At 38.7% G+C, this 21,474-nt stretch overlaps 2 protein-coding genes across 5 annotated transcripts; one reads left to right on the top strand and one right to left on the bottom strand.

The window, feature by feature from the left end:
- Positions 1-290: 290 nt before the first annotated feature.
- On the bottom strand, positions 291-16,552 carry plb1 (phospholipase B1). 3 transcript variants are annotated; one of them, XM_031309720.1, is made up of 44 exons: positions 16,321-16,450; positions 14,547-14,677; positions 14,146-14,192; positions 13,345-13,408; positions 13,157-13,220; positions 12,501-12,535; positions 11,854-11,920; positions 11,644-11,692; positions 11,145-11,210; positions 10,980-11,045; positions 10,840-10,895; positions 10,589-10,661; positions 10,376-10,483; positions 10,182-10,235; positions 9,720-9,788; positions 9,402-9,488; positions 9,254-9,314; positions 9,112-9,170; positions 8,636-8,709; positions 8,470-8,513; positions 7,834-7,942; positions 7,642-7,693; positions 7,462-7,542; positions 6,887-6,952; positions 6,673-6,773; positions 6,512-6,593; positions 6,157-6,261; positions 5,976-6,071; positions 5,800-5,871; positions 5,630-5,707; positions 5,494-5,554; positions 5,186-5,244; positions 4,723-4,790; positions 4,572-4,615; positions 4,328-4,427; positions 4,181-4,232; positions 3,960-4,040; positions 3,022-3,087; positions 2,715-2,809; positions 2,368-2,449; positions 1,806-1,910; positions 1,572-1,667; positions 1,397-1,471; positions 291-1,228 (listed from the first exon to the last, which is right to left on the bottom strand). In XM_031309720.1, the coding sequence occupies exons 1-44, from the start codon at positions 16,371-16,373 to the stop codon at positions 974-976; spliced, it is 3,408 nt and encodes a 1,135-aa protein (XP_031165580.1). In that variant the 5' UTR covers positions 16,374-16,450; the 3' UTR covers positions 291-973. The 3 variants fall into 3 exon arrangements, with proteins under 3 accessions (XP_031165580.1, XP_031165581.1, XP_031165582.1); XM_031309721.1 differs by having other exon boundaries at positions 10,589-10,658; XM_031309722.2 differs by lacking the exon at positions 16,321-16,450 and adding an exon at positions 16,487-16,552 and having other exon boundaries at positions 974-1,228.
- Positions 16,553-16,726: 174 nt separating this feature from the next.
- On the top strand, positions 16,727-20,511 carry ypel5 (yippee-like 5). Of its 2 annotated transcripts, none has more exons than XM_031309729.2 (3): positions 16,727-16,789; positions 18,285-18,460; positions 18,586-20,511. In XM_031309729.2, the coding sequence occupies exons 2-3, from the start codon at positions 18,320-18,322 to the stop codon at positions 18,808-18,810; spliced, it is 366 nt and encodes a 121-aa protein (XP_031165589.1). In that variant the 5' UTR covers positions 16,727-16,789; positions 18,285-18,319; the 3' UTR covers positions 18,811-20,511. The 2 variants fall into 2 exon arrangements, with proteins under 2 accessions (XP_031165589.1, XP_031165588.1); XM_031309728.2 differs by having other exon boundaries at positions 16,727-16,885; positions 18,295-18,460.
- The last annotated feature ends 963 nt before the right edge of the window (positions 20,512-21,474 follow it).

The following is a 21,474-nucleotide window of genomic DNA, read 5'->3' as shown; positions in this document are numbered from 1 at the left end:
GCAGAATAATTTGCACAATGGTGGTTTGTGTAATTTATGATATGGTGATATTCTGGTTTCCCTGTGTATCTAAAATAAATACCATTAAGGTGTAATGGGGATGATTTCCTGGACAGGCAGACTACAACATGTCAGGACTGTGTCTGTGTATGGCCGTTCAAATGTCACTTGAACAATGTCGCTAGGTTACAGTTTGTACTGTATGACTGATTGCAAATTATATATTCTAAATAACCTAACAATATTACAGTTATTACAATCAAAGGCATTAAGATACAAATATAATTACATTGTCTTTCCAAGTATTTATCATTGATCAAAATAGCCGCACAATGTTAGAATCATATTTACATCTACAAAGAGTGTACTCCAGAACTTTTATCTGATGTTCCTGGTTAAATTGTGTGACAGTATTCAATTCAAATACAGTTTCATTTTAAGTCAGGTCAATTTTATTTATACAGCCCAAAATCACAAATAACAAATTTGCCTCAAGGGGCTTTACATTCTGTACAGAATACAACATGCTCTCTCCTTAGACCCTTTTAATAAAATTAAATATATAACAGCAGTAATATGTTTTCAGTCCTCTGCACAAGAAATGTACTGTTTGATTTGCGGTGGTTGGTGACTGCATTGTCTCATTAAGTCAGTTGTTAGACCAGCTACAACATTTAAATCCACCTCATCACTTCGGTGAGGTTTGAATGCAGGACTTATAATGGAGAGTCACCCAGTTGTCTTATTTATTGCTTTCCTTAGGTGAAGACTGGTGTATCCTTTTCCACCTTTGCATCCAGTAATATTTTCGGTGGTTCAAGAACCATAATTAACTTCTCTAGTCTTTCTTATCATGTCTTGTTAAGAAAATGATTGCATTATTATCACCACAATTAATTTACATATTGCAATGGTGTTTTGTATTGTGGTCCTTGAATAGTACAGTGTAAAAAAAAATACAGTAAGTAGCACTTTAAAACACAGTGCCCTTCATCTCCACTGCAGCTGTCATCATCTGCTTGCTTCTCTTGGCTCTGCGGGAGAGGAGGAGCCAGGTGACAGCCCAGCCAATCAGAAGACCCGTTACGGCCAGCACAGCAGCGAGCCACACTGGCACGTTGTCCGTGCATTGAGAGGCGAGAGGCAGGGCTGTGCTTTGAGTTGTGGGTGCTGTGGTGGTGGTTGAACTGGGAAAGCTGTTCACTTTTGTGAAGATGTAAGGATGCTCCTGGAACACACATGAGGGAAAGGCTTCTATTCAATCACATTGGCTTTTATGAATGTGAATGGTTACCATGTTATGAACCATTCATGCCATTATGCACAAATTGTACAGATAAATCACAAGAGGGTTAGCAGTAGCATGTGAGAGGTGCTTGTGTGGCACCTTTCTTACCTCACTGGGGCACTTGATGTTATTTCTGGAATTTGTGAAATTATTGTATGCCTGTTTTTTATCCACTGGTTCCAACTAGAGATAAAACAGAGTAAATCTTTGCTCAGCACATGACTATATTGCAGTGAGATGTGGTCATTTAGAAAGACTTATCTACAGTCAAACAGGGACTTACCATGTTGTTCCACAGAGCTGCAGCCATGTCAGCATGTCCCCGTTCACTGAAGTGGAAACAGTCCTCAGAGAAGTAGGTGGTGTCAGGTCTGCCGTCCTGGAGAAGAAATAATACAACATCAGTGTTAGTGGGAATGATGTACTTTTTGAGGGGAAGGTTTTGATACTGTCCTAAAGCTAATGCATATGTTTGTGTAGAGTGCAGTGAAGGCTCAGGGGTATTTGAAAGACTTACAGCATTCAAAGGAACAATGGTGTTTCTAAAAAAGGGCTGCAGGACCACAGCAAAGTCCTCTCTCTCATTGTAGCGGCTTCCATATACCAATTTTTCCGTCTCAATCTGAAAGAAAGACCACAAATCTTCTAATTCCATCTACTTCTTCTCCCTCAAAATCCAGAATCTATGAAAATGCAAATATTTACACCTCGAATGTTTAACTACTAAACATAATGTGTCTCCTACTATACTGAAAGATCAATGTTTCTACATCCCGCTTATGTATGTTGCATATTGGACCATGATTGGCTTTTAAAGTAGTTGTGATGTTCGTATGCACACGTCTTAAACTCAGAGTCAAGGTTAGCACAGAGAATCTTCCCCCATTCAGCAGATGAATGTAAAAACAGCCGTCTAGTGTCAATCTCTGCACATACATCATTCTGCAGAGTGGAGCTCACATATCGGAGTGAAATAACAATAAGCAAAATATTTTTTTCAAACATTTTTGAGTGCAGGGGGGACTTTAAGTAGATGCTGCTAGTCACACATTTTTGCCTCACTGTCCCAGTCTGCTAACCTGTAGTTCCCGATTGATCCGTTTTATTTCAGCCAGCTCTGGGGAATCCTCTCCTGGTAACAGGAAGCACGGGCAGACATACCTAAGGACCAGGGGTGAAAATAAACAGATGATCTAGGCAAATAGAATGCTTTTATACATGTTAAATAATCACTGAATTAAGATACTCTTTGCATAGTACATACATTGGATTTGTCATTGATTCATTCATGTGGTATCCTTTAATAATCATCAGATTATTATGAATTTCTTTTCTGGATTGACAAGCTATTAGATCAATATTAAAAGAAGCGCTGTTGATTCAAAAGATCCAATCTGCTTTGGACTGAGTAGGTGGATGGGCGTACTTTTGTAACACACTGCACCCGAGACTATCCCGTTTGATCCTGCGAAGGCCTTCGATTTCTAGGATCTCCAACACATTGACAATTGTCTTGGGAACCTATGGTCAGAGAGCAAGAAAACATGACCTTTATGCAGTTTCAAAGAGTAACATTCAGAATTGATTCCTTTATCAATCATAATTTAAGGGAAGTAATGTGAACCTCTTTAATATAGGAGAGAAAACTGCACATTTTATTTTCTAGTCCATTACAGCATTTTTTTGCAAAACCAACTATTATTTATTGGAAGATAACAGCATTTTTTTTTTACCTCTTTGTAAAGTATATCCAAGCTTGTCATCATATGATGGATGTAGTTCTGAGGTGACAAAGAGGCCTGTAGTTTTGAGATGAAAATAATAATACAATTACACACAATATACAAGTCTTTTTTATTAATCCATGTACTCTCATGTTTTTTTGTTCCATTTACAACTCTTCTCTGTTGTGGCCACATAATTATTAAGGCACATTTAAGGGGAAACTGGCCAAGTGTGTAGCTAAAAAGTGCAAATCAACCGAAAGAGCCAACTTCATGCAACATGTATGAGCGTACGAGCAACAACTAACCCTGAGCTGTCACTACCACAGTCTCAGAGCTAATCTTAAATTGATGTTGTGCTTTGATATTCTGCTTCAAAGCACAAACACTAAAAGAGAGACTACACTGTCAGTGGAGCGCAAGGGGAGTAATGGAGGGAGAGAGAGAGATAAAAAGGGAAATGGAGGCAAAATGAGAAAGGAGAAAGAGAGAGAAGAAGAAGGAGGAGGGAGTGAGACAGAGACAGGATGAAGAGAGTCTTGGTTGACCTCTGTGTTGTTTATGCCTGGTAGAGAACAAGGCCTGTCCCTGTGCCTCGTGTGCTGGTTTAATGCAGACAGAGATAGCCGAGATAGAGGAGGATGGGGGGGATGTTTTGACAGAATGTGCCCATTGAAAAGAAACCATGTCTGCTCTCATCTTACTCTGACACAATAAAACAATTAGGGAGGGCTGCTCACAAAGCTTGATTATTCTGCTCCGGTGCATAGTCCCACTAGGACAGTGATATCATGAGACGGCTCTACACAGGGCATCACACAACACAACAGGATGTTTGACCACTGTGCTATGGCAGGAGAATCGTTTAACTGAGGAGAGTGCTTTGAAAATGCCCTTCATCCATTGGATCATCCTGCTTGTCCTGTGACAGTCTAAAAGCAACTCACCCGGTCATTGCAGTACTGACACAGGTCATTGCCTCCAATGAAGAGGGTCACCAGCTTCCAGTCATTCTCAAAATCCACCGCCTAGTTTTGTTCAAATGATGGAGAAAGGATCAGAAAGAAAGAGATATGGAACAAAGATGATGTGTTTTTTTTTTTCTTGTGCATTAAAATATGTCACAAAACGGTGCATGCGTTACTATAGTACCATATATTAAACTCACAGAGTTATTCTTCATGGTATCAATCAGGCGGCGGACCTGCTCTGGGATCCCTCTGTATGAAATTTAGTGCACAAGATGCTTAAAACATAACACATGAAAGGGAACCGTTCGACCCTGATAACAGATCCAAGAAATGTTAGAACTCACGATATCTTAGCTCCTGATACAGCCATGTTGAAGCCAGTCTGCCATTTGCCTTGTCCCTTTGACACTCCTTTGATGTTAGGATTGAACTTCTTAAGTATATCTAATGGAAAAAAAAAAAAAAGTAGGGAAATCACTGCACAGGAGACAAAGTTTTGGTACAGTCCAAATCTGCCACCTAGTGGTGATGATATGCATTACTGTATACGACAAGAGAGCTACAGGACAGATAAGGCTTGGGACTTACTAGGTAATGTTGTGACAGTCTCAAGACTTTTGTCTCCTCCAATGCTTTTAAATGAAACACACACAAAAAATAAAATGATTACAATGCAATGTACAATTTGTATTCTGTATATAGTGTGTGTGTGTGTGTGTGTGTGTGTGTAGCCTCTGACCTCCATGACACCCCTCTGTACTCAGTTCTTAGCTGCAGGAGAGTCTTTGCCTTAGCACCAAAGCCGGCCTACATGCAGAAAAAGATGGTTAAACTACCCAAACATTTCTCTGTTTCTCACTCTGACCTATTTAATTAAAAATGCTATCTAAACTACAAAATACAAAATATGGCAACCTGGATTTTGATGATGCACAAGACAAGAAAATGCTATAATACAGTAGCACTAATAGGCCCAAAAGAAATTAAAATTGGTATAACATTACTTTTACTTGCACAAACGAATCTATTCCGTCTTTCAATATAATTATTACATCATTTGTTACACCACTTAACATAATAGAATGCTATTACATTTTCTGACATTTTTTAGTCTATTAGCAAGAATACAAGGAGACGTCATTTATTTGTCACTTTTCAAAACAAAAAAGTGCTTCACAGGTTATTCTTGTGTACAAACTTACCGTTATAGAGTCTCCCAAAGCTGCCACCACTTTGATATCTGCTGGTCGTAACCTGTGAGCTAACAAAAGATCAACATGAGCATACAGTATTTTTTTTATTTTTTTAAGATTCTTTCTTTTGGGGCTTTTCCCTTTATTAAGTAGTGACAGTGGATAGACATGAAAGTGGGAAGAGAGATGGGGGATGACACGCAGCAAAGGGCCGCAGGTCGGATTTGAACCCGGGCCGCTGCATACAGTATTTTACATCCAACCTCTCTATTTCCCTTTAGGTAAGGTAATACCTAAGTAACACGTTTAGTACTTACCTGAAGTGGGCACAGAGTTGGATGGAGCTGTGTTAATGCAGGAAAAGTCACTGCCCCAATTCTAAAGAATGACAAAGATGTGTTATACTCTTTTGCTTGATACATCATGCATAAATAGACAGAAACTATGACCTACTGTAACAGGAGCCGGAGTGGGGGGAGGGCCTGGAAAGGTGTAGTTGCTGTTGACAGCAGTCCTAAAAAATGGGTTGGTCTGATAAAGAAATAATCATAAACACATGAATACACAAAAATGATGAAAACAACAACATGTATAGTTTTTGATAACTTGTTGGACTCAGTCACCTCAGAGGGACACTTCAGATCAATGCCAGTCGTGAAGTCTTGTTTAAAGGTCTTGTTGCCCACTGGCTCTAACTAGAGATTGTGAAAGATTTATTTATATCATTATAAGATCAAATAAAAACCATGTGTGCCAAAATACACATGTAGGAAATGTTGTCTAATAAAGCAAATCCTACCATGTTGTTCCAAAGAGCCTGAGCCATGAGTGTGTGAGCCTTCTGGCTGAGATGAAAACAGTCGGGTGAAAAGTACGAGCGATCAGGCCGACCATCCTTTTAAAAAGAAGGGACAGGAGGGAAGACATGTTAAAGATGCTCAAATAAATGAAAACTTCATTCGGTGTTTCAGGTGTGTTACCTCTAACTTGGGAAGGAAAATCTCCCTGAGGAAAGGCTGCAGCACCACAGTGAAGTTATGGTGTGTGTCATACCGCCCAGAGTCAATTAGCTCTTTCATAGCATGCTGGACGGAAAGACAGCCAACAGATAAAAAAAACAAGAAAAGAAGAGTTTAATTTTTCAGTGACAGTCATTTTGAGTTAACAATGTCATAATAATGATGATGATGATGATGATGATTTAGTCCCTAAAATAGGGGTTCAAAGCATTTTTAAATGTCAAATTAAGACTAGTGTATGAATGGTGTTTGCAAAGTGCTTAAGAATATGTACAAAACACTCTATTCTTCCTTTCAGCATCCCTTAGTCTTGTACCTGATAGGCTTTATTGATGTCAATGACCTTCTGAAGTTCAGAGGAGCCTTTTTTAGGCTTTAGTATGCAGGGGCAAATTAATCTGAAACACAAACATCCAAAACTGTTAAATAATGACTTGGTCAGTTTTTTTCTTTTACACAACCAAAAAAATCACTTACTTTGCAAACCAGGTGGGACAGCCCAGAGTGTTATCGCTGTGCAGATCACGCAACGGTACAACGTTTAACAGCTCTATCAGATTGACAATGGCACGAGGCACCTGGAAAATACAAAACATAAAGTTTGTAGGTGTTGTCTTGTCATTTGGATTATGACTTGGAAATTGCTAACATATGGCGAGGTTGTATGTTTGTGCAAACATATGAAACATACTTCACTATGGAGTATGTCCAGAGCTTGGCGGATTCGACCGACCACATTCCTGGGGGAGAAAAAAACCTGTGGAAGAAATGTTTCACATGAAATGAAACCTGTAGGCATACATAGGCAACTATTTCGGTAAGGAATTCATCTTTTGAGTCAGTGAGTCCATTTTGCTTTTCAAGCAAACATTTGCTGGTTCCAGCATCTCAAACGTTAATATTTGTTGGTTTTCTAAGTAACAAAACAAGCACTTTTAATATATCAATTTCAGCTCTGGGAAATTGTGATGGCCATTTTTCTATATTTTCTGACATTTTATTGACGAAACAAATGATCATAATTTAAGTTGTAGCCATTGTAACATTTTTTTGGATTATCGTGGATTTCAATATGACAGTAAATTATATGAATTATATATGTTATGTGAAGTAGATCTTAAGCAATATTGTTTGAAATGTCAACAGATCCTACATCTATATGTTTGTAGATAATGTAAAATAAGCAAAGCATAATGCCAACGTAAGTACAAAATATAAAATCATTGCGAAAATCTTGATTTTAAAAAAAGTAAGTATGGTGCTCACGCTGTCTGTGCAGAAGTCACATATGTCATTGCCACCAATAAACATGGTTATCACTTTCCAATCGTTGTTGAAATCAATGCGCTGTAAAGGAGATAAGCGGTAAATGTTCTTTTAATTTGGTTGAGACAAAGGTTACCATGAGAGCATATCTGCATTCTACTGTAGTTTACCACTGCTTACCGAATCATTTTTCATTTTGTCCACTAGGACGCGCACCTGGAGTTCCATGTCACTGAAAATAGAAAGGTTAAATGGTAAAATTCTTGTTCTGATGTTCCTTAAGTTCTGCTGAGGTTTTATTTATGAAGAATAATTTATAATTCAAAGGGTAAGTAAAAGTAAAAAGTAAGTAATACTAGAACTATGACTGACCCACTCTTGGCTCCTGCCACAGCCTGATTGAGGAAGGCTTGACGAGAGTTCTCGTTACCAATTCCCTCTGAGAATCCGGTCAGCGAGGGGTTAAACTCCCTCAGGATGTCTAAAGACCACAAGCACAGGGAAGATCAGGAAACTAAATTGGAAATTACACGATTGTGCACGCTCTGTATTTATGTACGGTCATTAAAATCATAGCGGCAAAAATATTGGAACAATTAGTACAGAACTGAGTGTGAAAGTTTGTTCTAGTAATATCTTAAAGTCCACTTACTAACTTATTTAGTTTGAACCTCAACTAAGCATTTCAGCATTTCTGTAGTATTATTTAACCAAACAATTTACAGCTTCTGATACTTTATTTACAATTTTAAACAGCTATTGAAGAAGTGGCGTCTTCATTTTGATAATCAAAGGCATCCTAAAATATATAGTTGATTAATGTCACTATCTGACATAGAAATGAGGTCTGCTGAACAGTGAGGCCTATAATGATGGTGATCAGACACCATCATAATAGATGCTATCAAGCACAGTGCTACAGTTTAAGCTTATTTAATGTTTTGCATTTTGGGCAATGCTATAACATTTTAATTAAATTTAAAATAATTAAATAAGATACAAACATACTTGGCAGAGTGGTCACATTGGTAATGTTTTCATCACCACCAATGCTGAAAATGGAAGAAACAGCTTGTTAGTTTCAAATACAGCTCACAGAATAACCAGATGAACTGCTGAAGTATTTTCCTAAACTATCAATATTGGAACAAAGGTTTACCTTAGCTTATCTTACCTCCATGACAGTCCTCTGTACTCATTAATCACTAACAGAAGGTTGTCCGTCTTTGCGCCCACGCCATTGGCTGCCTGCAGAAAAATATCATATGTGAGATCGAAAGACAAGAGGAAGAGAAGTTTTTATTGAACCAGTAGCATATTGCAGGTGTGGGGGTCACAAGCCACTTTGCAAATTTCTGCAAGTCATTTCTCAGTATTAAAGTTAAAATTTGACCTATTCTTTTTAATTAGGCCTTATAATCTACCCATAACTCCTAAAGGTGTATCCCTTGGTTGTTGTGTTTGAATGTCCGCACATATCCAGACACATACAGTACAAAAAAAACAACTCCATATCTTTAAATCTGTCGTCCTGTTCTTTATATATGCTGTATATCTGGATTGGATCTATTTTTATGCCTTTATTTATTTATGCCCATTGGGATAAGTATGTTTTTAGAGCAGAAAAAGTAGGAGAAGGGAAACACTCACTGTAAGAGAGTCGCCTACTGCTGCCACCACCTTGATATCTCCAGGTCTGAGTTCATGAACTACACAAAGAATAAAGTTGTTGGATTGAACTACATTTCCCAAAATACATTAGCAAAAAAAGAGCTAACGGATATTTTTTTACCTGAAGTGGGTGTAGTGGGAGATGGACTGCGGTCTGTGCAAGGTATCTCAGTACCCATAACCTGCAAACATACAGGGCGTTCAAATTAGTTGAACTGTATGTGCTGTCATTCTACACTGTAGTTCTGAAGTTGAGATGAAAGACTTACAGGATCTGTTAGTGTCGAGGCTTTGCTGTTAACTTTGCCCTCTGTGTCAGTGGGGGAATTCTTCTGCGTCCGCAGGAAAGGCCGTTCCTGGGATGAGAGTTGAAAAGAATACAGTTTTAACCATGTCTGTATGTGGCTGTGTGTATGTCTATGTGTTGTACTGGCTGTGAAAACAAATATCCCTCTGGGACAGTAGATCTAAATCTTGTTATAGTATTAGATTTAAAATCTTGATCTTGATTATATCTTGAGTACTAAATGCGGCTGCAACACATTCAATCATTTTATGAAGCTGTGTTATAGGATGGCGGGCTTCACCTGGGTAGGGCAAGGAATAGCAATGATGCTTGTGTCCATGACATCTGCCTGACCTGCCGATGGCTGAAGCTGGAGGAGGAAAAGTCATGTTCGGTTGAGATATTTAGGTTTCAGTGGGGCCATTTTGTGCAGGTCAAACAAGTGCTGATTACACAATTCTCTTATCTGCATATAGATGTTAAATGAACAAAGCTGGAGAAAGTCATCCTGTAGGAAAATCTCATCGTTAATCTTTACATCTCTTATCTAATCTCTCTTCAGAGTTATAAACATGCACTGTAATCATTGTTCCATCTTCCTTTTGCTTTGAGAGATTATGGTGACTGTTCGCTGTTGGCTAATTTTTACAACAGAGATGTCAGGGTCAATTTTATAGATCAATGGTGAAGGTTTTCAGCGCGCCTAATGTATACATTAGTACACTGTCATTGTTATTTATGACTTTGAATAATAATAACTTACCAGGTTTGTCCACAGTTGCAAAGCTAATTGGTTTAGGTCAGACCATGTGTTCTCCTACAAAGGAACACATGATATATGCTAGTTACACATTAGCCATTGCATGCATTGTTACTGGAAGGAAGGCTGAAACATTTACAGTTGTTAGTTACAGTAATGTTGTAAGTGGCATCTGGAAATAGGTTTTCTTTACTTACAGAATCTGAGATGGGTTCAGGGATAACTGGTGCAGACTGCAGTACAGCAGTGAAGTCTGCCCTTTCGCTGTGCCACTTTGGGTTTTCCAAGACATGACTTAGAGAGTCCTGAAAACCAGACAAATTGATATTTGTCAAGTAAGTAGTAAGTAGCTAAATATGATTTAGATGAGCCACAGGCACACAAACACAATTAATGTACATGTATTGTACCTGCAGTGTTTTCAGAAGAGTTGCTTTATGTAATCGCTGGTTTATGCTTTCGTCTCTCATACAGTCACACCTGCTAGAAAATAGAAAGCAAGCACATCACTGCCACATGCATTTTACAGTAAACAGGATCACAACGCTACACTACATACATGTAAAAAGCAGGGTTTCTATCATGTCAAAATAAATGAGTAAATAAAGTTTCTACCAGGTATTTTGCTAGATTTATAATACCTAAAATTCAAAACACTCACTTGTCCTGCTGATGATTTGTGCTCCAGACCACAACGTGAACTAAACTGTGATGCAACTGTAAACATACACCCAGTATATTAGTTTTTTTTTTCATTCTACCTGTTCATGGCAAAACTGAATTCAACAAAAAGTACAATACCCTTTTTTGCAACAACTGCAGAGCTGCCTCCACTTCCTGCACTACAGCTTTAACATCTGCAGCAACCTGAAACACAAAGAAACAGTAATACACTCTTAACAAATGTTTTTCTAGCTCGTATGTATGCTACACCGAACATGATTTTGTTGTAGTGAGGAATCTTACATGTGGTGAGCAGGCACACATGAAATCTGCCGAGACAAACAGCACCCCAAACTTCCAGTCTGTCACCTGCAAAGAAACAAGACAGAGCAAACGGAGTAAACTCCATCTACTGTGAGATGTGGCTGAAAGCTCTGGAAAAGGAAGGACATTTACGTATCCTGTTGAGGCCTACAATCTAACCCATCTTACACTGGCTGATCAATCAGGGTACATGCTTGACAAGTCAGCTCAGTTAGCTTAGCTTAGCATACTGAACAAGGGAAAATAGCTAGCCAGACTCTGTCCTCAGGCAAAACATTTGCCTAGCAGCACCTCTAATGATCACTTATTAACCTGATGTATTTGGTTTGTTTAGTCTGTACAAACATTTAAGTGTAAATGTTGTGGTTTTATGAGGGAGTTTGTCTTAAATGGAGGAAATACAGGTTGTTCACTTTGACAATGAGAGACTTGTTAACTGTTGTTGTGCTGTTATGAGAGGTGAATGTGTTATGTGTACCTGATGTAAGAGGGAGAGAGATAGTTCCTCAGCTTCCTCCAACAAGCTTCTGCAACACACACACACACACACACACACACACACACACGTACAGTCACACATTTAAATGAACACACCTGCAGTAATATCCTTAAACAGCATTTAAATGTGTGACTGTACATTTGTGGTGTGTCATGTGTGTGTGTGTGTGTGTGTGTGTGTGTGTGTTACCTTGGCTGCAATGAGGGCTGAACCACATGTTGAGTGATCACTTCAGGGTTAAACATGGACAGCAACTCTATTCAACACACAATACACAATACACACAATTGTATAGACTTCAATCTACAGTATGTATAATTCCCTACACTACAGTCAGACAGTGGATTGTGTTACATTATGTGGTAACTGCTGTCGTGAAAAAGGAAGCTGGTGAAAGCATCCATTACTGTAATGTTGATAGCATTGTTCACTTTTATGTGAATGAAGGTCAACAACCTGGGTTTATGGCCCAGTGTCTTATCCTTACAGATAAACTCAACATAACTGTAAAAGCTAAACTCTAAAAGCTGTTCTTCAAAGTGTGCTCTGTACCTGACATATATATTATGGTCCCGACTACGACTTTGATATAGGTCTGAGAATACAATAAAAGAAAATATAGCATACTGAAAGTGCAGATACTTGTCTAGAAAGATTATATATGATGTATTCATAATTGTTATCTCCCATAGATAGATAAAATACAGTAGGAATTATGTGCAGATCAAACGCCAAAATCTGTCTCTTTTAGATGATTATACACCTCTTCCTTTCTACTTGACTGTACAAACACTCAGTGGTGAGAAAGACATGTGGGTGAGAGTCAACAGACTTACCAGCGACTCTATTGACCACTCTGGATGCTTCAACCCTAATGATGAAGACAGACATGTTGTCAGAGTGAGTGAGGGCTAATAAAGGTTTCAATATATTAGCTTCTCATTTGAAGCAGCTCAGAAAACCACATTTGTGTATTAGATAGATAGATAGATAGATACTTTATTCATCCCGAAGGAAATTTTATGCATCCAGTAGTTTAGACAACCATAACACAACAAACACATATACACACATATATCACACATACATAAGAATGAATAAAAATAATAATAAAAAACACTCACAGAAATGCAATGACCATGATAAGGTGCTATGGTAGACTGTGTGCAATGGTGATAGTGCAAAAGTGAACAGTGCAGTAGATTATTATTAAATATTAACTATGACTATGAAATCTTAACATAATAACATTAACATATTAAATGACTGATTGAATAAGAACAATATATAACAGTGAATAAGTTATAAGATGTAGATGTTATGACCACAGTCCAGATTGTGTAGGAGGGCTAATATAGCCTATAACACAGTTGTACAGCAGACAAAGTGATATAATGGTAGGGGCTGAGAGAGACAGGCTCATGCTGAAAAGTCCATTTCTCCCCTCCCCCTATTACTCAAGTATATGTGCATTGTATGTGTGTCTGTCTACCTTTGTGAGAGTGGAATCCCCATGACATAAACAGCTGAGATATCAGCAGGTCTGAGAGTATGAACTGATGGAGAGGAAGCGGAGAAGTCAGCAATGTCATGGTATAACACTAGATAACATGTTTTAGAAAACAATTTCATTTAAGTCAGATGAATATGATTATTGATGATGTTTGCTGAGTTCAGTACCTGAAGAGGATGGGGATGAGGGGGCAGGTGTAGGTGAGCAGAGTATTGGCATGTAACTTTCTGTCTGTAGCACAGAGAAACAATTTCTCACACTGATTGATATGGTATATTACTGTTAGGGCTGGGCACTGAACTTCAATACTTCAGGCATTGCCTCCACAGTATTGAGTACCGAAAAAATTCATGTCATTCAGTACCATATTTCAATTTCTAAGAAGTAAATCTCATCAGCGTCACTCAGCCAATAAGCATGCAGCATGTTTGTACCAAGCTCTAATTATGCTTGTGATTGGTTCTTTGATGTCGTCGAGGCACGGAGGAAAAACACTATGTCACGCACAGAGACGGGGCTCACGTGCGTCACACAGGTGTAAAATGTACTGTAATGTGGAATGTTGTAATTTATTTTTGTTATAATGTATTTCATTGCAACGTAGGTAAGCTTTTTGCACACCTCTTTTGTCGGGCAGGTGAGTGGGATGTGAGCAAAAGTCGCAGATCAGGAGCTTAGAAAGAATCCCGCACACTGACCATTACGCAAGCAATTATTTATTTAGAAAATACAACGTTTCGGTCTTAGACCTTCATCAGGTAAATTCAGGAACATCAGGAATTTACCTGATGAAGGTCTAAGACCGAAACGTTGTATTTTCTACATAAATAATTGCTTGCGTAATGGTCAGTGTGTGGGATTCTTTCTAAGCTCCTGATAATGTATTTCATAAAATTTGTATTAAAATACCGGTACCAGTATTGAGAACTTTTGCATGACACCCAGCCCTAATTACTGTCATACTGTACCTTCTCTGGTGGTAGTTCATTTTTTCGTACATCAACATTGACAGTATCTAAATGTGACAACACAAAGAAAAATAACTTAATACATTTCTAAGATACCAATATGAACTCAAAGAGGGACAACTTCACTTTGAAACATTTAGTTTAAAAAATAGCTAATTAAGTTCAAGAATAAAAAACACTTTCATCCTCCATTTCCCCCTAAAATACAGCATCTTATTTGCACATAGTGAAGCTTTTTTGTTGTTAAATCATGGCAGGACATTTCTATAATGATGTTGTTATTATAATTTACTTTACCTTACCACTTTTCGCCTCAAGGTCTGTGACTACAACAAATAATTTAAGGTACAAACTTTGTCAATGCAATGAATGTAAATATATAACCATGTGCTGTACTTTACCTGTAAACTGAGCGCAGGATCCAATAAGGGCTGCCAGGATCAGGAGTGCAGATCTAGTCATATTGTGGTTAGACACTGAGTACCTTCCACACTGAAGGTTATTATAATACCCTCCTCTTTTCCCCCTCAGCCTCAGAGAAAGAATAAGTAAGTAAGTAATGAGTAAGCTTTCACTGACTGTAAAAGTACACTGTACCTGCAAAGGGTTTGGAGAAGGAAAAGACTTCCCAAGAGGGCAAAGCGTTAGAAAGGAGAGAAGAAGAGGACAACCACTTCTTGTGAGAAAGATGTATTCCTCCTCTCAGTCATATCTCCCTCTTATCAGTGTATCGGAATAATAACAATCAAATCTAATTACAAGTCATTCCTCCTCCGCACTATCTCTGCATGTGTTTGTCAATGTGTATCTGTGTCCCCTGCAATTTTTCTTGTAGCTCTAAAGAATACGCACGTTTGGCAACAGACACATTATGGAAGGTCAGTTAAATGTTAAGTTATGTTTATGGCTCTCTCACCCAATCATAAATCATCAAAAAATCGTTATATCATCTTTAGATGGATGAAAAAGACTAAACACAATTCTTTATGAACAAAACAACTAGATTTTGGTTTCTGTACTTTGACAGCCAGACAGTAATACTGTTTATCATAATATCCAAATGACATTATAATCAAATACCACTATATATGAATAATTGGTATAAATGTTGATTGGACAGAAACCTTTAAAATCATATCAATGAGATGTTACTTCTCTAAGCTTGCCATTTTCTATTTGGAGTAGTTGGAAACTGTTGTTTCTGTTTTTTTCCAGAGAGTTTAGACAATAGTATTTTGGCCACATAAACATCTCCGTAAGCGGTAAGACACGTCATCAGGATGTGATCTTCCAGGGAAATGAATACATTTGTGGTTTATAATAAAACTCATTTGGGTGTAAAAGCTCAACCATAAATGTTCTGCCTCTTAATCAAAGTTTATAATCTTGGTTCTCTCATTTATAGAGAGCAAGTACATCATTAATAATATTGACAGAACTATGCAAATTATAAGGATAACATGCTTGGTGCATTTCGTTTTAAATCATTTTAATACGTTACTCTTTAACTTCTAGTCAGGTCAGTGCTTCACAGTCATGAGATACTCTGTAAACTGTGATGATAAATGTAACTTCCTGGTGTTTGATAAAGTTCACCTGGGTTTATTTAATTATATGTTAACAACCAGCAATTTAGTGAAGCTGGACAGGTTCAGTTTTGGAGATGTTATGAGAGATACAATTAGATTGCTAATTAGCCAACTTTATGAGTTTGTCCTTAGATTGACTTTGCAGATAGTCTGACCCTTGGAGTCAACAGAGAGTAAAAACAGCAAGTTATCATGATGTGGAGATTTCCAGCAGAACATGTTTATATAACGTTGTGTTGCATCAAAATAAATGTATATCAGAATGTTCTGGTTGCTCAAAACCTTAGAGACAAGTATGTCTACCGATGACTTTTGTATGTCTATTGGTGACATTTTAATATGGGTTTGTGTTGAGTATGTCTGTTGGAGTCTTTGTGATGCCTTTGTGACTATGCTGCATACCAATTTAGACCCATGGGGACAAATACAAACTAGGCTACTTACTATCTAAGACTAGACTACTATCATCATGACATACTTTTACAGTTGGTACTTTAAGTATATTTTGAAGCTAATACTTTTGTATTCTACTTTTACTTAAGTAAAATGTCGAATGCACGATACTACAACACACTACGACTTTTACTTGTAAGAGAGTAACGTTAGGCTAATTTTGTAGTGGGTTGTTGCTACTTTCATTTAAGCAAAATATCGGAGTACGTCTTCCACCACTGCGTGCAAGGTAAAAAAAACAACAAAAAAAACAACATTAAAAGATACTTACGGTTTATTGATATAGTTGTAATGCTCACTCACGTGAAGGTTTTCCTCCGCTCTGCTGACACCTTGTGGAGCACCCGCAGTCCCGCACCCATGGACCGCTTCTTCACAAGTACATCTCGCTGCAGTCTGCGGGAAGGCGGGGCTTGACATCAAGCCCCGCCCACATCCAAGTCAGCCATTTTTTTTTTTTTTTTTTTTTTTTTTTTTGCTTACGTCATTCCCCAGCACAGGCTTCTACGTCATGACCGGATGTTGATACTAGCTTGGAGCACAGTCGAGCATAGCTCAGACGGGAACAGCTGAAAAAGAACAACAAAGCCACGACGACGACGGTACAAACAACATATGTGCGTCTAAAATATACCTAAAACATCGGTGACATTATCGCTGGTGGGGACATATTGTGGCACTAAAACAAATTTGAAAAGGTAGGAGGCCGTCATTTGGAGCTAAGCGGAAATATGCGTTATGTTGTTGTTCGCCTTATTCATAGTTTGTCGTCGTTTTTGCTATTAGCTGGGACGGCTAACGTAACGTTAGCTTCTTTTGACTTGATAAATCAGTACAACACCACCCAGCTAACATGTGAAAACCAGCAAACGTGTTCCCTTTTGTCAGTTACTCAAAAGTATGTGTGTTTTGAAGAAAGGCTGTTTTATTATTATTTTTAACGGCTTTCATTTGCAGCACCATTCAAAGCTCAGCTGCCATCTACAGTCAATAATCATCATGACAAGCCAGTCAGGAACAAAAAGTACTTGTTGAAATCAGTAAAACGCTCAACAGGGAGCTACTTTGACGAGGGGAGGTAACAATAACACCTCAAAATATAGTTCAGTTAATACCTATTTGAGCTTATAATGTTAGTTTTTCTTTGAGACTGTAAACAATAAAGTTAGGATATTTCTGTACCTTGCTAAGTTGCTTTATGTTGCCTTGTATTGTTGGTGAGAAAGATTACAAATGCTGAGAATTGGCATTCAGTTTACAAATGTATAAAATCTTATCAGAGTACATGTTATTTTATATTGTGATGATATATATTTATCACAATATAGTCAATTTTTGGAGAGTAATCGAAAAAATGTTAATAATAATTTTTTTTTTAAATAATCAGTCCACAATGTCTGTCATTTCTGACTGATTGTTGGAAGCCTCAGGCATTTAACTTCTGTAGTGTCGTTTAGCGCCAACGCACATTACACAGAGTCTAGTTCACATATGCTGAATGAAATTACCTTCTTCAGACCCCCCCCTCCCCCAGCACACACTGGCAGTCAAGACATAGGGGGCACATTACAAGATGCAGTGTGTTTGTGGGTTTCCATGGCTTTAGGGGCACTCTCTATTATCCTCCCAGAACACAAAAAGCCTCAGAAAATGAACAAGCTAGAGGAAGAAAAACAAAGGGGAGAGAAAAGAGAGCGTGAGAGAGAGTTGAGGCCTAAACTAAACAGAAACCAAAATAACTTCACTTGCTCCTTATTTCATTGTGGTTACTTAGAGCAAGTGCAGTTGTCTTTGACGTCTAGATATCCCACAGTCTGGCTGACTGAGAATCTTCACAGACTTAAAAATCCTATGTTACCTTAAAACAGTAACAAACTGCTCGTTGAAACAACATTGCCCATAATAGCCTCACACACCTAGCTATGTTAAAGGAGTAGCCACCTGACCACGGTTATAAACGGTATGGCAAAACCTCTTAGACTTCACAAGTTTAGGGTATTGTATTGCAAGGTGTTACTGCCTGTACACTGTTTATAGTCAAATCCCATTTTTATTTAACTTTCCATCAATAAAAAGCTTGCTTTTTTTCCCCTCTCTCTTATTTTAGTTCAGTCACTCCCAGAGATTTGACAATGGGACGCATCTTCTTGGACCACATTGGCGGAACTCGCCTCTTCTCCTGTGCCAACTGCGACACCATCCTGACCAACAGGTCTGAGCTTATCTCAACACGCTTCACAGGAGCCACAGGCAGAGCTTTCCTCTTCAACAAGGTACAGAGACATTCGTGATAACTACCTATGATGTTTACTTCTGCATCAACCATGGTATACAGATTCAGTATCTAGTTCCCTGCTTCAAAATCTCTGTGCTGCATGTTTGTGTCTCCACTCCACAGGTGGTGAACCTCCAGTATAGCGAGGTGCAGGACAGAGTGATGCTAACCGGCAGGCACATGGTGCGTGACGTCAGCTGCAAGAACTGCAACAGCAAGTTGGGTTGGATCTACGAGTTTGCTACTGAGGACAGTCAGCGGTACAAAGAGGGACGTGTCATCCTGGAGAGGGCGCTGGTTAGGGAGAGTGAGGGTTTTGAGGAGCATGTCCCCTCAGACAACTCATGAGCCCCTAACCTTGGAATAACTTATGTGACAAAGCTCACTCCCATGTCCTCCTACCCCTCTCCTTTCTCCCCTCGCCTCTGTGCTGCGCACCACCACCTGCAGACTTAGTGCCCCCCCCCTCACCTCCCTTCCCTGTCTCTGGCCTATGACCTTATATCTCTGATGATTAGAAGGTTGGTTTGCTGGCTCTTCTTTTGCTGAAAGGCTTCCCCAAAATACTTCCCGATTTATGTGTCACAGGGCACTCCTTCAAAACAGCTGGGGACACAGATAGGGAGTTGCAACTTCACTTGTTTAAGTGTTCATGCACAGCCACACAGGATTTTCACCACCTCACAAGGCATGCTCCACACTTTTTCATATGGTAGTTGAGCACATGCATGATAATAGACATGGTCAGTCACACAAAAGCATCACCTAGTTGTTTTATTTAGATAACTGGAGGCAGTAGAGCTGAGTATGTTCATCATCCAGACAGGGGCAAAGCAAGCAGCCCGCTCTGCACAGCAATGTGAAATGAACCGATGGAGGTGTCACTCTTTCAGTGGGGCTTGTGCTTCTGTGTTGTGACGTTTGTCTCAATGTATCTTTAACTGGTGAACACCGAATGCAATTAAGCCCATGGTAGTTGTTATTTCCATACCAGTAACCCTTTATTAGCCTGTAGTGTAATTAATGTAATAGTGTTTGAAATCTATGTTCACATCCAAATGATACCATAAGGACCGCACAGATTGATGTCATATTTAAGTATTCATTGTAGTGTTTGACCCTGAGTGGGAGTTTGATTTAGATCTGGCTCACATGACGTGCATGTATTTTGATTGATTTGATGACATTCACGAAATGTACAGAAAGTGGCTGCATGTGTCCCATTTTTGCACTTCATAGTGTGGACGTGATCTCCTGAACAGCAGACAATCGTGCAATTGATCCTATAACTTAATTCAGTTAACCACTCTCCATCTGTTACCATGGATTCTGTGCCTGTGTGGTGTGCCGTGTGAAGAGCAACATGTCTCTTTGGTGACTTATGAGGAGCATGTACCTTCAAGCCATGAGTCTTCAGTGTGACGGAGGAGGAATGTGTCTGAGACGTGATGGAGACATTCTCTGGCTGCCTGCCGGCTTAAAGACAGGATTATGAGAGGATGGGTCTTGCAAGCGTTTACAAGTTGCCAGAATTTGGAGACTGTGAGACAAGTTTGGAAAAATACCTAACAGCAGACATTCTCTTAACAGTAACACATTACAATGTTGAACTACTTTCGGGATAGTGACCCATCCTCTTTTTATAATCCTATGCTTTGGGCACATTTAGTCATAAGATGACTTGTTTCTTACTAACACAAAGCCATGCAAGCTTTAATAGTTTAATGGAAGGTTTCAATCAAAATGTCAAATTGTAAAAAAAAAAAAAAGACATTTCAATCTCCATGAAAATGAGGTTATTTTTGGAGTAGGTTGTAGCACAGCATCATGGCCCTGGTGTAACATTGTGCCAGAATTGTTTACCATTTTATTGATAGGCCATTGTTTTTATTTGCTTTACTCTATATGATTATTGTTTTATTGACTGATACATTTATCTTACTGTATATTTTCTCGATTGGAGGTTTGAAAAAAAAAATCTTGTATTGTTGGCTATAGCAAAGTTTTTTTCTGACGTGATTTCTAAATAAACGTAGTCTTGCTGGGTTACATTTATTTGTCTTATTTGTGCTTGTTTAGTAGCATATGCCATATTTTTTGTCAGCGAGTGCAAAACTTGTGTTTCCAAAACAGTCTCTTCCTGTAGGAGAGGACAGGTGGTTTAACATATTTTCACTTTTCCTCAAGAGGTTTTTGTATTTTAGATTCCAAAATGTGGCTTAAACCTTGTGCGGAAGCTACATGTGTAAATAAGCACACATAGATTTACAAACTTAGTGTTTGAATATTGTCATGTTCATGTCCATAAAATGATCTTTAGACCTCTAGGTGGCAGCAGGATACTGAGAGACACGATGATTTCTAAAGACGTTTTCCCTCGAATGCATGATGCTGAGTCCCTTGCCTGCCTCTGACGTTAGTCCGCTTGGCAGGGGCTGTAGAGCTTCACTGCAGTCTGGAAATACATGTCAGTTATATTACTCTCTGGAGCAGAAATGTCTACTGAATTATGTGCAGTTAAATACATCCCCAATACAGGCACATACTGAATGAGTTGTTAGAAAAAAGCAAACTTTTTTGGACAAAAATATACTACATTACTAAACAATGAATTCCATTTTTCCCTACCTAATCAGCACTCACTGTGAATCACCCACAATGAAGAGGTTTGACTGCATTGGGTTTATAAATAGGCAGTGACGATTCTCTGCGAATCCACCCACTAATATTGCAGTGCTGCTGTGGAGTTATTTATATCTCTGATCCTGTTGGAAGGCTTCTTTGTCAGTGTGTCTGTGTCACAGTGGTGGAATCAACAACAGGTCTGCTTTTCTGCAGTCACTTCTGGACGAGCCCTGCACTGAGCACGCAGCACTAAAGTTAGCTCAGACAAATATTAATTAAGGTTGTTGACCAAAACAAGCTGTTGTGGTCGCAGCTATTTTTGCATCCACTGCAGTTGCTTATATTCTTTTGGTTTAGGGATTTAGAGCATTTGTGGATTGAGAAGAT

This window comes from Sander lucioperca, chromosome 18 (assembly GCF_008315115.2).
Source record: "Sander lucioperca isolate FBNREF2018 chromosome 18, SLUC_FBN_1.2, whole genome shotgun sequence".
NCBI classification, from domain to species: Eukaryota; Metazoa; Chordata; class Actinopteri; order Perciformes; family Percidae; genus Sander; species Sander lucioperca.
The sequence above is the reverse complement of the archived record's forward strand: the minus strand, read 5'-3'. Positions and strand labels throughout refer to the sequence as shown.